The sequence below is a fragment of the Schistocerca nitens genome, chromosome 1, assembly GCF_023898315.1.
Source record: "Schistocerca nitens isolate TAMUIC-IGC-003100 chromosome 1, iqSchNite1.1, whole genome shotgun sequence".
NCBI classification, from domain to species: Eukaryota; Metazoa; Arthropoda; class Insecta; order Orthoptera; family Acrididae; genus Schistocerca; species Schistocerca nitens.
Genome location: NC_064614.1, coordinates 672,220,657 through 672,234,794, shown reverse-complemented (window position 1 = coordinate 672,234,794; position 14,138 = coordinate 672,220,657). Strand labels below are relative to the sequence as shown.

Here is a 14,138-nt window from a genome sequence, read left to right as displayed (position 1 = left end):
CTCCTAATTTTACGGTCCCTTCGGATTCGTGTTAATGAAGTTTAACTGTATTAATTGAAGCTGGAGGTTGACCAGCACTTGTGTTCTGGAACTGTAACATATGTAGGCTGAAAAATGTGGGTGGATAGTTTGTTTAATCATTTAGAGGTGTTAATTTGAGTGTGCTGTAACTGGAGCTTGACCAACCTGAATCTGTCAGACTTGGTTTATGAAAACTGTAAATTTGGAGCACTAATTTACTATTTTCATATTACAGTTTTTACAAACTTCACTAATTTTTTATTTTGTTAGGAGAGAGTTTTCATATTTTGTGGGATAATTGTTTGTTCATAATTGAGAATGATTTTAAATTGTGCACATGTCTCTCAACACAGCACCATCTCTCTCCCAATCTGAGTTCCTGCTACACTTTGGTAGCACAGTGTGGTTCAGGATTTGCATTTTGATGTGTCCGAGGCCATTTCAGGGACAAGCAAGTGAGCTGATGAGTAGGGTACCTGAACTGGGTGCTAATGTGGTGGAATCCGGTTTAAGGAGTTGTACGAACAATTCAATGAGCTATTTGGGCTGGTGCAGGAGACGAGTAATGTTATTCGTGAGACGATACTGATGAGGTACCCTTGCCCTCGCAGCCAAGAACTGGTGAACCTGTCAGGTGAGGCTTAAGGGAAGGGTTCCCTAAGACGTTTCCTAAAATACCAAATCCCGTGAGTGCACTTCTGCAGTAAGGGGAAGTGTTATCAGTTACATCTGTGGAAGAGGTTGGGCGAGCACTGCAATTTCTTTTTGGAACTTCAAGATCGGGTTGTAGCACTGAATTTAAGTGATAACATTATTGCCTGCTGTTGAGCCCTATGGTTTCTGGTAGGCTAGGGATGTTTATGAGACAAGCTAAGCATAATTGATTTTCATTTTTTTATTTAAGGTGTTCAATCAGTAAAAACTTCCTAGCGGCATGGACACACCATCAGTTAAATGAGAGAAAGTATATTGGCATCTAGTATGACGATGAATTGTTAGAAGATTATATGATGAGGGTACTGGATTTGGTACAGAGTATGTGTTTGGAATTCAATGAACAAGAGATTATGGCTGACATCTTGGAAGACTTGCAACTCAATGATTGTTGCAGGATTACCTTCCATACGAGATTGACCAGTTTTGAGCAATTAGTCATGCTGACAGGATGCAAACGGATGCTAGGGCAATGGTACAGTGTGACACAAGATTGGATGGTTGTCTGGTTTGGGGTATAAAGGGACCAAACTACAGGGTCATCAGTCCCTTTTTCCTGACGCAAGCAAGGCTCAAAGTACAAAAACACCCAACACTGGACCTAAAAAGAAAACAAATGGAACAAACAAAAAACGGGGAAAACATACACCACAAGGAAAAGTACAGAGTGGGCTGGCTAATCACAATAATAAAAGAGAATGAGCCAGGCACTCTGCAACACATTAAAATGTCCACCCCAAAAAGACAAGGCGAGGTGAGCACATGTAGGGAAAAGACAACCACCAAGACAAAGAAATGCAAAGAAAGTGCGACAGAGTTAAAAAGGAGGGAGGGTGGCGACTTCAGAGAGAAGGCTAAGTGCCCACCCTTAGATGGTATGATAAAATCCCCCCCCCCCCTCACGAATAAAACCTAAAACTAAATCTGCTGTCGAGGCACTGTTGCCCGACACCGAAGGTAGGGTGCTGGGACGGTTAAAAGTCCGCCACAGAGCGGCTAAAGGTGGCCAGTCCAGCAAGACGTGGATGGCCAATGTGGAGAACCACAGAGTCCCTCCCATAGGCCTGCATGGAGGTCTTCCACACATTCATAGTCTCCTTAAGGGGACACAGTTTGTTGTGCATACTGAGATTATGGCATTCCGTCTCCCAAAGATGAAAAACCTTGCGGCATAATAATGATCACAAGTCAGTTGCACGGATGCCGATCTCCAGAAGCGGTTTCCGTGTAGCCTGTTTGGCCAGCCTGTCGGCAAGTTCATTTCCTGGGATTCCGACGTGGCCTGGGGTCCACACAAACAACATGGAATGACTAGACCATTCCAGGGCATAGATGGACTCCTGAATGATTGCTACCAAAGGATGGCGGGAGTAGCACTGGTCGATAGCTTATAGGCTGCTCAAGGAGTCAGTACAGAGAAGAAACGACTTGTCAGGGCATAAGTGGATGCGCTCAAGAGCATGAGAAATGGCCGCCAGCTCTGCAGTGAAAACACTGCAGCGACCTGGCAAGGAGTGCTGTTTAATATGTCCTCCATGAACATACGCGAAGCCATCAAAATTCAGTGTAAACCACTTCATGGTCCCCGTACATGTCAAGGATCGAGAGGAAGTGACAGCGGAGAGCTGCAGGGTTAATTGAGTACTTAGGACCATGTGAAAGTTCCAGGCAAAGCTTTGGCCTATGCGTACACCATGGAGGTGTATGTGAATGGACCTCAAGTATAGGTGGTAAAGGCAAAGACTCCACTTTAGAGAGAAGAGATCGCATGCAAACTGCAATTTTAAGCCCTGAACTGCACCCCCAATGTGGGAGATGAACCACCATGGATGGGAAAAGGAGCCAGTAATTCAGATGCTCAGGAGAACTACAAATGTGTGAACATAACCGGCGAACAGTTGTGCACGCCTGACCAATGGATGGACTCTGGCCTCCACCAGGACGCTGGTCACCAGACTTGTCCTAAAAGTTCCTGTTGCCAGTTGAACGCCACAATGGTGCACTGGGTTGAGTAAACGCAATGCTGAGGGTGCCGCCGAACCATAAACCAGACTCCCGTAGTCAAGGCGGGATTGAACAAGGGCTCTATAGAGCTTCAGCAGTGTAGAGCAATCTGCATCCCAGTTGGTGTTGCTCAGGCAGCAGAGGGCATTGTGTTGCTGCCAGCACTTCCACTTCAGCTGACAAAGACGAGGAAGCCATGTTAATCGGGCATCGAAAACCAGTCCTAAGAATCAATATGCCTCCACTACAGTGAGTGGATTGTCACTGAGGTAAAGTTCTGGTTCCGGATGAACGGTACGATGCAGACAGAAGTGCATGACACACGACTTTGCAGCTGAAAACTGGAAGCCATGGGTTAAAGCCCATGACTGCACCTTGTGGATGGCTCTCCCTAGGCACCGCTCGGCAATACTGGTACTGGAGGAGCAGTACAAAACGCAGAAGTTGTCTGCATACAGAGAGCTAGAGCCCATGACTGTGCCTTGTGGATGGCTCCCTGTAAATGCCGCTCAGCAACACCAGTACTGGTGGAGCAGTATGAAATGCAGAAGTCGTCTGCATACTGAGAAGGTGAGATGGATGGCGCTACATTTGCTGCTAGACCATTAACGACCACTAAAAATAGAGATACACTCAATACAGAGCCCTGCAGGACCCCACTCTCCTGGATATGGAGGGAACTATGGGAGGCACCAACTTGGACACAGCAAGTAAGAAGCAACAGGAAATTTTGGATAAAAATCGGGAGAGGGCCTCGGAGACCTCACTCTATAGAGCTTCAGCAGTGTAGAGCAATCTGCATCCCAGTTGGTGTTGCTCAGGCAGCAGAGGGCATTGTGTTGCTGCCAGCACTTCCACTTCAGCTGACAAAGACGAGGAAGCCATGTTAATCGGGCATCGAAAACCAGTCCTAAGAATCAATATGCCTCCACTACAGTGAGTGGATTGTCACTGAGGTAAAGTTCTGGTTCCGGATGAACGGTACGATGCAGACAGAAGTGCATGACACACGACTTTGCAGCTGAAAACTGGAAGCCATGGGTTAAAGCCCATGACTGCACCTTGTGGATGGCTCTCCCTAGGCACCGCTCGGCAATACTGGTACTGGAGGAGCAGTACAAAACGCAGAAGTTGTCTGCATACAGAGAGCTAGAGCCCATGACTGTGCCTTGTGGATGGCTCCCTGTAAATGCCGCTCAGCAACACCAGTACTGGTGGAGCAGTATGAAATGCAGAAGTCGTCTGCATACTGAGAAGGTGAGATGGATGGCGCTACATTTGCTGCTAGACCATTAACGACCACTAAAAATAGAGATACACTCAATACAGAGCCCTGCAGGACCCCACTCTCCTGGATATGGAGGGAACTATGGGAGGCACCAACTTGGACACAGCAAGTAAGAAGCAACAGGAAATTTTGGATAAAAATCGGGAGAGGGCCTCGGAGACCTCACTCTATAGAGCTTCAGCAGTGTAGAGCAATCTGCATCCCAGTTGGTGTTGCTCAGGCAGCAGAGGGCATTGTGTTGCTGCCAGCACTTCCACTTCAGCTGACAAAGACGAGGAAGCCATGTTAATCGGGCATCGAAAACCAGTCCTAAGAATCAATATGCCTCCACTACAGTGAGTGGATTGTCACTGAGGTAAAGTTCTGGTTCCGGATGAACGGTACGATGCAGACAGAAGTGCATGACACACGACTTTGCAGCTGAAAACTGGAAGCCATGGGTTAAAGCCCATGACTGCACCTTGTGGATGGCTCTCCCTAGGCACCGCTCGGCAATACTGGTACTGGAGGAGCAGTACAAAACGCAGAAGTTGTCTGCATACAGAGAGCTAGAGCCCATGACTGTGCCTTGTGGATGGCTCCCTGTAAATGCCGCTCAGCAACACCAGTACTGGTGGAGCAGTATGAAATGCAGAAGTCGTCTGCATACTGAGAAGGTGAGATGGATGGCGCTACATTTGCTGCTAGACCATTAACGACCACTAAAAATAGAGATACACTCAATACAGAGCCCTGCAGGACCCCACTCTCCTGGATATGGAGGGAACTATGGGAGGCACCAACTTGGACACAGCAAGTAAGAAGCAACAGGAAATTTTGGATAAAAATCGGGAGAGGGCCTCGGAGACCTCACTCTATAGAGCTTCAGCAGTGTAGAGCAATCTGCATCCCAGTTGGTGTTGCTCAGGCAGCAGAGGGCATTGTGTTGCTGCCAGCACTTCCACTTCAGCTGACAAAGACGAGGAAGCCATGTTAATCGGGCATCGAAAACCAGTCCTAAGAATCAATATGCCTCCACTACAGTGAGTGGATTGTCACTGAGGTAAAGTTCTGGTTCCGGATGAACGGTACGATGCAGACAGAAGTGCATGACACACGACTTTGCAGCTGAAAACTGGAAGCCATGGGTTAAAGCCCATGACTGCACCTTGTGGATGGCTCTCCCTAGGCACCGCTCGGCAATACTGGTACTGGAGGAGCAGTACAAAACGCAGAAGTTGTCTGCATACAGAGAGCTAGAGCCCATGACTGTGCCTTGTGGATGGCTCCCTGTAAATGCCGCTCAGCAACACCAGTACTGGTGGAGCAGTATGAAATGCAGAAGTCGTCTGCATACTGAGAAGGTGAGATGGATGGCGCTACATTTGCTGCTAGACCATTAACGACCACTAAAAATAGAGATACACTCAATACAGAGCCCTGCAGGACCCCACTCTCCTGGATATGGAGGGAACTATGGGAGGCACCAACTTGGACACAGCAAGTAAGAAGCAACAGGAAATTTTGGATAAAAATCGGGAGAGGGCCTCGGAGACCTCACTCGTGTGTGTGTGTGTGTGTGTGTGTGTGTGTGTGTGTGTGTGTGTGTGTGTGTGTGTGTGTGTGAGCGCGCGCGCGCGCGCGCGCGCGCAAACGCATGCATGCATGCATACTCGTGCGCGTTTTGACTTTTTGGCCACAAGCTCACTTTCTGACAGTCTCTTTGTTGTGCCTATCTGCGACTCAGCATCTCTGCTATATTGTTAGCAGCATCTAACCTTTCCGTAATACTGAACTATGGTATACTATGGTTAAAAGATGAGTCAACTGAGCTACAAATTCAGTGTAGAATCGGACAGGGATTTGATTAGGTCCTGGAGCTTAGTTCAATTTTAAAAATTTCAATTGTTTCACAAATGCCACTGACACTAATACACATTTCATTCATTTGTGCAACGGTACGAGACAAACTGGGGCTACCCTCCAGGATTTTCCTTTGTAATAGACCATTTTAAAATGTGTTTCATACATGACTTTTATACATGAAAAGTTGTTTTTCTCCTTGGTTCCTTTATTCTTACTGAGCCTAAAGTGAGAGATATTTCAGTCGCATTCTTTATACAACAGTTCTTATGCACACCCTGCTTTAAAATATTACTTTTTTTACTCCACAGCTGATCAATATTAAGTTAAGCTATGTCAGTTACTCTTCATAAATGTAATAACTACTTCATGGTAATAATTATTGCCACAAATGGTCATGTGGTATTTATATAGCACATGATTCCCTTATATCCAGACAGCTGTTGACTCACCATTACTCTTTACTCTTGTAAAGCACTTCATGATTCAACGTATACAAAATCTGAAAGATGAAGAGCACACAATTAAAATTAATTTGGTCATTCTATCAACATATAATTGTTAAATATTGTTAATTTTAAATATGGCTTACTGAGTGGGTACAAATAGAGAAAATAAAAATAGACAAGGGAAACCAATAATAACATTTCTTGTATTGCATCATCCGTAACTAAAACGTAATAGGTGTGTATGATGAGGAAAAGAGATGACAGAACGGAAACTTTTTTTCAGGTGTAAAGGGGAAAATAAGCAGTAGGCAGGATTCCAAATATGCACAGGTTGCCATCTACATCTACTTGACTTCTGAAATTCACACCTAAGTGTCTCGCAGAGGGTACACCAAACCACCTTCAGACTACGAGGCACATCCACAAAGTAAGGTTCCTGATTTTTTTTCCTTTAAAGTAAAGTTGTGTTTAGGCAAGAAAATTGCACCTGTGCGGCAGATCTATGATATGACAATCAAATGCTGACCGGACAGACCCCAACTGGTGCGAGTAACGCTGAAATGGCGTCTCTTCCTCATTCTCTTGCCACCTGTGAGGTTTGGTCAGTGATAAGGCTCCTTAATGCACAAAACATTGCACCCACCGAAAATCATCTTCAGCCCTATCCGGTGTTCAGGCAGAACATCATGAGCAAACAGATGGTGCATAGCTGGTTTAGACTTTTTTCTGAAGGTTGTCAAAGTGTCCATGATGATGAGTGCAGTGGGTGTCCATCCCTCATCAATGACCATCTAGTTGAGCTGACGCAGCAGTGCATCCTGGAGAACCACTGCTTCATGATTACAGAGCTCAGCAGCCATTTTCCGCAAATATCACAATCCTTGTTGCATGAAATTTTTCTAAGCACCTACTGTTCAGTAAATTGTGTGCCAGCTGGGTGCCACAAAACCTGGCACCTGAGCACAAAATTAAATGCTTTGAAGCAGCACTGATGTTTCTCCAGTGGTATCATGACGACGGCGACGAGTTTCTGGACACGATCGTCACAGGCAATGAGACATGAATTTCTCACTTGACACCGGAAACCAACCAGCAGTCAATGGATTGGCATCACAGTGAGTCTCCGGTCAAGATGAAATTCAAAGAGACTGTGTCGGTCCCGAAAGACATGCACGGTGTTGTGGAACAGCACAGGCATTCTGCTCATTGACTTCCTGTCCAGATGTGAAACAGTGAACACTGACCGTTACGGTGAAACAATGCAGAAACTGTGACATGCCATTCAGAGCCAGAGGTATGGAACGCTTACTTCAAGTGTTGTGCTGCTCCATGACAATCTCGACCCCATACAGCTTGGCACACAGCAACGGTTTTGCAGAAGTTCGTCTGGGAGCTGTTTGATTGTGCAGCATACAGTCCTGATGTGGCTCCCTGTGATTTCTATCTTTTCTTGCACCCCAAGAAATTCCTGTCCTCTGGCCAGTGTTTTGACAACAATGAAGAGCTTAAGATGACTGTCACATGCTGGTTCCATTCACAGATGGTGGACTTCTATGACACAGGAATACGACAGTTGATCCCACAATATGACAAGTGTTTCAGTTCTTTTGGTGACGATGTCGAAAAATAGCTCAAACATTGCTGTAACTGTTACCAACAAAGTTTTTCATGCAACTTTGTTATCTTTGTTCTTTAAAAAAAAAAAAATTAGGGAAACTTACTTTCTGGATGAGCCTTGTATTTCTATAAGTTTCACACCCAAGCTCTGTGCAGGAAAACTGAATATTTTAATCTTTCCATGCGAACTCAGATTTCTCTCATTTTATTATGATGTTTATTTCGCCCTATGCTGGTTTGTGTCAAAAAATATTTTTGCAGTTGGAGAAGAAAGATGGTGATTGAAATTTCTTGAGAAGATCCCACAACAACAAGAAATGCCTTTGTTTTAATGTAACACACCCCAAATCCTGCATACGTCAGTGACACTCTCTCCCCTATTTTTTGACAATACAAAATGTGCTGCTCTCTGTCCTCCATCAGTCCTATCTGGTAAGGATCCCATACTATGCAGGAGCACTTCAGAAGAGGACAGATAAGCGTGTTGTAGGCAGTCTCTTTAGTAGATCTATTGCATCCTCTGAGTGTTCTGCCAATAAAATGCAGTTTTTAGTTTGCCTCCACACTTTCTACGTGATCAGTCCAACAGAAGTCGTTCATAACTGTAATTCCTAGGTACTTAGTTGAATTGACAGCCTTTAGTTTTGTGTGATTTACCGTGCAAACGAAAATTAGCACTCACATAGACCACCTCACATTTTTCATTAATTAAGATCAATAGCTACTTTCTTCACTATACAGCTATTTTGTATAAATTATTTTGCAATTGGCTATGCTCTCACACTGTTCATTATCTAGGATCGATAGCTACTTTCTGCACCATACAGCTATTTTGCAAATTGGATATGCTCTTCTGGTGACTTTACTAAATGGTAAACGACAGCATCATATGCAAACAATTTAATAGGGCAGCTCAGATTGTCTCCTAAATTGTTTATATATGTTAAGAGCAGCAGAACGTCTATAACACTTTCTTGGACAACTCCAGATACCATTTCTGTTTCACTTGATGACATTCTATCAATTACTACAAACTGTGACAGGAATTCACAAATCCACTCACACAACTGAGAAGATACTCCACAGGCACACAAGTTGCTTGTGAATCTAAAAACATTGAATCAAATTGAGATCCTGTTGACAGCATTCATTACTTCATCTAAATCACGAGCTAGTTGCATTTCACAAGAGTGATATTTACTTAATCCGTAGTGACAGTGTCAACAGATAGTTTTGTCCGAAGCACTTTATAATGTGTGAACACAATATACACTCCTGGAAATTGAAATAAGAACACTGTGAATTCATTGTCCCAGGAAGGGGAAACTTTATTGACACATTCCTGGGGTCAGATACATCACATGATCACACTGACAGAACCACAGGCACATAGACACAGGCAACAGAGCATGCACAATGTCGGCACTAGTACAGTGTATATCCACCTTTCGCAGCAATGCAGGCTGCTATTCTCCCATGGAGACGATCATAGAGATGCTGGATGTAGTCCTGTGGAACGGCTTACCATGCCATTTCCACCTGGCGCCTCATTTGGACCAGCATTCGTGCTGGACGTGCAGACCGCGTGAGACGACGCTTCATCCAGTCCCAAACATGCTCAATGGGGGACAGATCCGGAGATCTTGCTGGCCAGGGTAGTTGACTTACACCTTCTAGAGCACGTTGGGTGGCACGGGATACATGCGGACGTGCATTGTCCTGTTGGAACAGCAAGTTCCCTTGCCGGTCTAGGAATGGTAGAACGATGGGTTCGATGACGGTTTGGATGTACCGTGCACTATTCAGTGTCCCCTCGACGATCACCAGTGGTGTACGGCCAGTGTAGGAGATCGCTCCCCACTCCATGATGCCGGGTGTTGGCCCTGTGTGCCTCGGTCGTATGCAGTCCTGATTGTGGCGCTCACCTGCACGGCGCCAAACACGCATACGACCATCATTGGCACCAAGGCAGAAGCGACTCTCATCGCTGAAGACGACACGTCTCCATTCGTCCCTCCATTCACGCCTGTCGCGACACCACTGGAGGCGGGCTGCACGATGTTGGGGCGTGAGCGGAAGACGGCCTAACGGTGTGCGGGACCGTAGCCCAGCTTCATGGAGACGGTTGCGAATGGTCTTCGCCGATACCCCAGGAGCAACAGTGTCCCTAATTTGCTGGGAAGTGGCGGTGCGGTCCCCTACGGCACTGCGTAGGATCCTACGGTCTTGGCGTGCATCCGTGCGTCGCTGCGGTCCGGTCCCAGGTCGACGGGCACGTGCACCTTCCGCCGACCACTGGCGACAACATCGATGTACTGTGGAGACCTCACGCCCCACGTGTTGAGCAATTCGGCGGTACGTCCACCCGGCCTCCCGCATGCCCACTATACGCCCTTGCTCAAAGTCCGTCAACTGCACATACGGTTCACGTCCACGCTGTCGCGGCATGCTACCAGTGATAAAGACTGCGATGGAGCTCCGTATGCCACGGCAAACTGGCTGACACTGACGGCGGCGGTGCACAAATGCTGCGCAGCTAGCGCCATTCGACGGCCAACACCGCGGTTCCTGGTGTGTCCGCTGTGCCGTGCGTGTGATCATTGCTTGTACAGCCCTCTCGCAGTGTCCGGAGCAAGTATGGTGGGTCTGACACACCGGTGTCAATGTGTTCTTTTTTCCATTTCCAGGAGTGTATATTCAAAACTCCTACCACAAATTGTAATCTGTGATATGGACTTATATTCAGCAGACTGTCCTATTTCCTTTCTTGGGCATTGGTATGACCTGTGCAGCTTTCCAGTCTTTAGGTACACATCTTTCATCGAGCAAGCAGTTATATTTGATTGCTAAGTGTGGGGCTATTATATCAACATATTCTAAAATGAACCACACTGGAATAAAATCTGGACCAAAAGACCTGCCTTTTTTAAGTGATTGAAGTTAATATGTTACATCGAGGATATCAAGATCTAAATTTCTGTTTGCAACAATATTATGAAAGGAAAGTTGCTACTTAACATATAGTGGAGATACTGAATGACAGATAGGCACAACTAAAAGACTGTCACAATATAAGCTTTCAGCCATCAAGGCCTTTGTTGAAAAAAGGCGACACACACACACACACACACACACACACACACACACACAAACACACAAACACACACACACACACACACACACACACACAGACAAACAAACAAACGCAACTCACACCCAGAACCTCTCCCCAGAGTCCATCTCTCTGCTAATCCCCACCACTCCCCACACTCCTACTTTCTACATGTTTCCTAAAGTAAATAAACCCAACCACCCAGGACATCCCATTGTGGTCAGTTACTGTGCCCCCAAACAGAACCTCTGCTCTCGTAGACCAACACCTTCAGCCTATTTCCCAGAACCCACCCTCCTTTATAAAAGATACCACCCATTTCCTCCAACGACTCTCCACAGTTCCTGTCCCTTTAACACATGGTGCTCATCATAATTGATACCACCTCCCTTTACACTAAAATCCCTAATGCCCATGGCCTTGTCACTGTTGAACACTACCTTTTGCAATGCCCGATGGATTCCAAACAAACAACCCCCTACCTTATTGCCATGACCAACTATATCCTCACCCATAATTACTTCTCCTTTGAAGGCATTACCTACAATAAATCAAGGGTATGACTGTGTGCACACGCATGGCACCATCCTATGCTAACTTATTCATGGGCCATTTAGAGAAATCCTTCCTAAACATCCAGAATCCTACAGCCATCACCCGGTTCAGATTCACTGATGACATTTTTGCGATCCAGATTGAGGATGATGACATCCTATACAAATTCCTCCAGAACATCAAAAGCTTCTCCCCCATTTGGTTTACCTAGGCCTACTCAATCCAACAAACCATCTTCCTAGATGCTGACCTCCACCTCAAAGATGTCTAAATAAGTACCTCTGTCCATATCGAACCTACTAATCCCATGCAATTCCTCCACTTTGACAGCTGCCACCCATTCCATATCAAGAACTCCCTTCCAAACAGCCTAGCCACAAGTGGTTGTCACATCTGCAGTGACGAGATGTCCCTCTCAAAATATGCTGAGGGTCTCACTGAGGCCTTCACAGACCGTAATTATCCTCCCAGACTCGTACAAAAACAAATCTCCCATGCCTTATCTTTCCAGTCTCCCACAACGTCCCAAGGTCTCACTGCCCAGCCACAGAGGAGCATTCCCTGATAACTCAGTACCACCCAGAACTGGAGAAACTGAACTACATTCTCCAACTACCTCTCATCATGCCCCAAAATGAGAAATGTCCTGCCCACTATCCTTCCCACCCCTTCCACAGTGGTATTTCGCCTCCACCGAACCTACACAACATACTTATCCATCCCTTCACAACCCCTGTTCCCAACCCCTTGCCTCATGGATCATGTCCCTGTAATAGACCAACATGCAAAACCTGTTCCGTACATCCTCCCACCACCACCTACTACAGTCCTGTCACAAAAATCACCCATCCCATCAAAGGCAGGGCTACCTGTCAAACCAGCCATGTAATCTGCAAGCTAAACTGCAACCACTGTGCAGCATTTTATGTAGGCATGACAACCAACAAGCTAACTGTCCCCATGAATGGCCAACGACAAACTATGGCCAAGAAACAAGTGGACCACCCTGTTGCTGAGCACACTGCCCAACTCGACATCCTTCATTTCAATGACTGCTTCACAGCCTGTGCCATATGGATCCTTCCCACCATCACCAGCTTTTCTGAAATGCGCTGGTGAGAACTCTCCCTGCAATATACAGTGGCGGTCAAAATAATAGAGCCACCTGGCAAAGGTTTGGAATAAAGTGCACATTTATTACTAGACATGTTTGAACTATGATGGAAACCATTACAACCGAGTCACATTGTACTATAGTCAGTTATATAGATAACACAACACAAAATAATCAGTAATAATCAATAATATTCAAAAGAATACCAGACCACAGGGTCAAAAAAATAGAGCCAATTGAAACAAATGTATATTGTACTTGATCTCAGTCTTATGAAACGTACAGGAACAGTCTTTTTTGCATAGGACTGCATTAGTACTTCGTGGGGTAACCCTTATTTTTGAGGATTGCCCTGCACCTCTTACCCATAGAGTCTACTAAACGCCTGCATTCGTCACTACTGATCGCATACCAGGCTCTCTGGATTTCTTCCCACAGTTTTTCTGAAGATGTAGCTTTTGAGCGGTCAATTCTCTTGTCTAAGATCTCCCATAAGTTCTCAATGGGTGATGCGTCAGGGGACTGAGGTGGCCACTCTAATACTTCGATATTGTGCTCTTGAACAAACTGCCTTATGATCCTTGCAGTATGCTTTGGATCGTTATCGTGCTGAAATTTCCATTTCAGCGGCATTTCCTCTTCAGCATAAGGCAGCATCACATTTGCCAAGATGTCTTTGTACATTTCTGCGTTCATTATGCCGTTGATACGGTGTATTGGACCAATGCCGTACCACGAAAAACATCCCCATACCATAACACTTCCGCCACCGTATTTCACAGTTTTTAAAGTGTACTTGGGATTAAATTCCTGGTTTGGTGGGCGGCGCACATAGACTTTTCCGTCTGAGGCAAACCTATTAAACTTGGATTCATCGGACCAAAGGATGTTCCTCCACCAAGTATTAGGTTTTTGTTCATTTCTCCGGGCAAAGGCTAACCTTTTCCGAACATTAGCTTGTGAAACATGTGGCTTCTTTCTTGCAATGCGCCCATTCAATTTTGCAGATCTCAGTCGTCTTTGAATCGTTGAGGTTGATGGTTGAACATCATGTTCGTCGCTAAACAAAATGGCTTTCAGTCGTGGTGTTGACAAAAATGGGTCTTTCTTCACTTCCCTAGTGATGAGTCTGTCTACGCGAGGAGTAGTTACACGAGGTCGCCCCCTGTTCACCTGCGGCTTTGTTTGTTTTGACCGTCTCATGGCGTTCTGGACTCGTTTTCGCGAAACGTGCAAGACATTGGCTATTTTATTCATGGACATCCCACTTTTGAACATCCGGAACATTACTATATGCTCATCTTCACTGGTATGCTTTGCTCTGCCCATCTAGACGAATGTAAACAAAACCACACGTCAATTTACATACAAAACAACTGCATAAAAATCAATTTAAAGGCACATGTGTAAAGCGGCTCTATT

General features: G+C 45.6%; 1 protein-coding gene across 1 annotated transcript in view; it reads right to left on the bottom strand.

Moving 5' to 3' along the window:
- The window catches only part of LOC126259225 (spermatogenesis-associated protein 7 homolog), a 107,178-nt gene that overhangs the window by 87,196 nt on the left and 5,844 nt on the right, over positions 1–14,138 (bottom strand). Inside the window, exon 2 of the mRNA XM_049955842.1 lies at positions 6,322–6,371. Coding sequence (XP_049811799.1) covers positions 6,322–6,352 — 31 coding nt within the window. The 5' untranslated portion in view covers positions 6,353–6,371. The remainder of the gene's footprint in view (positions 1–6,321; positions 6,372–14,138) is intronic.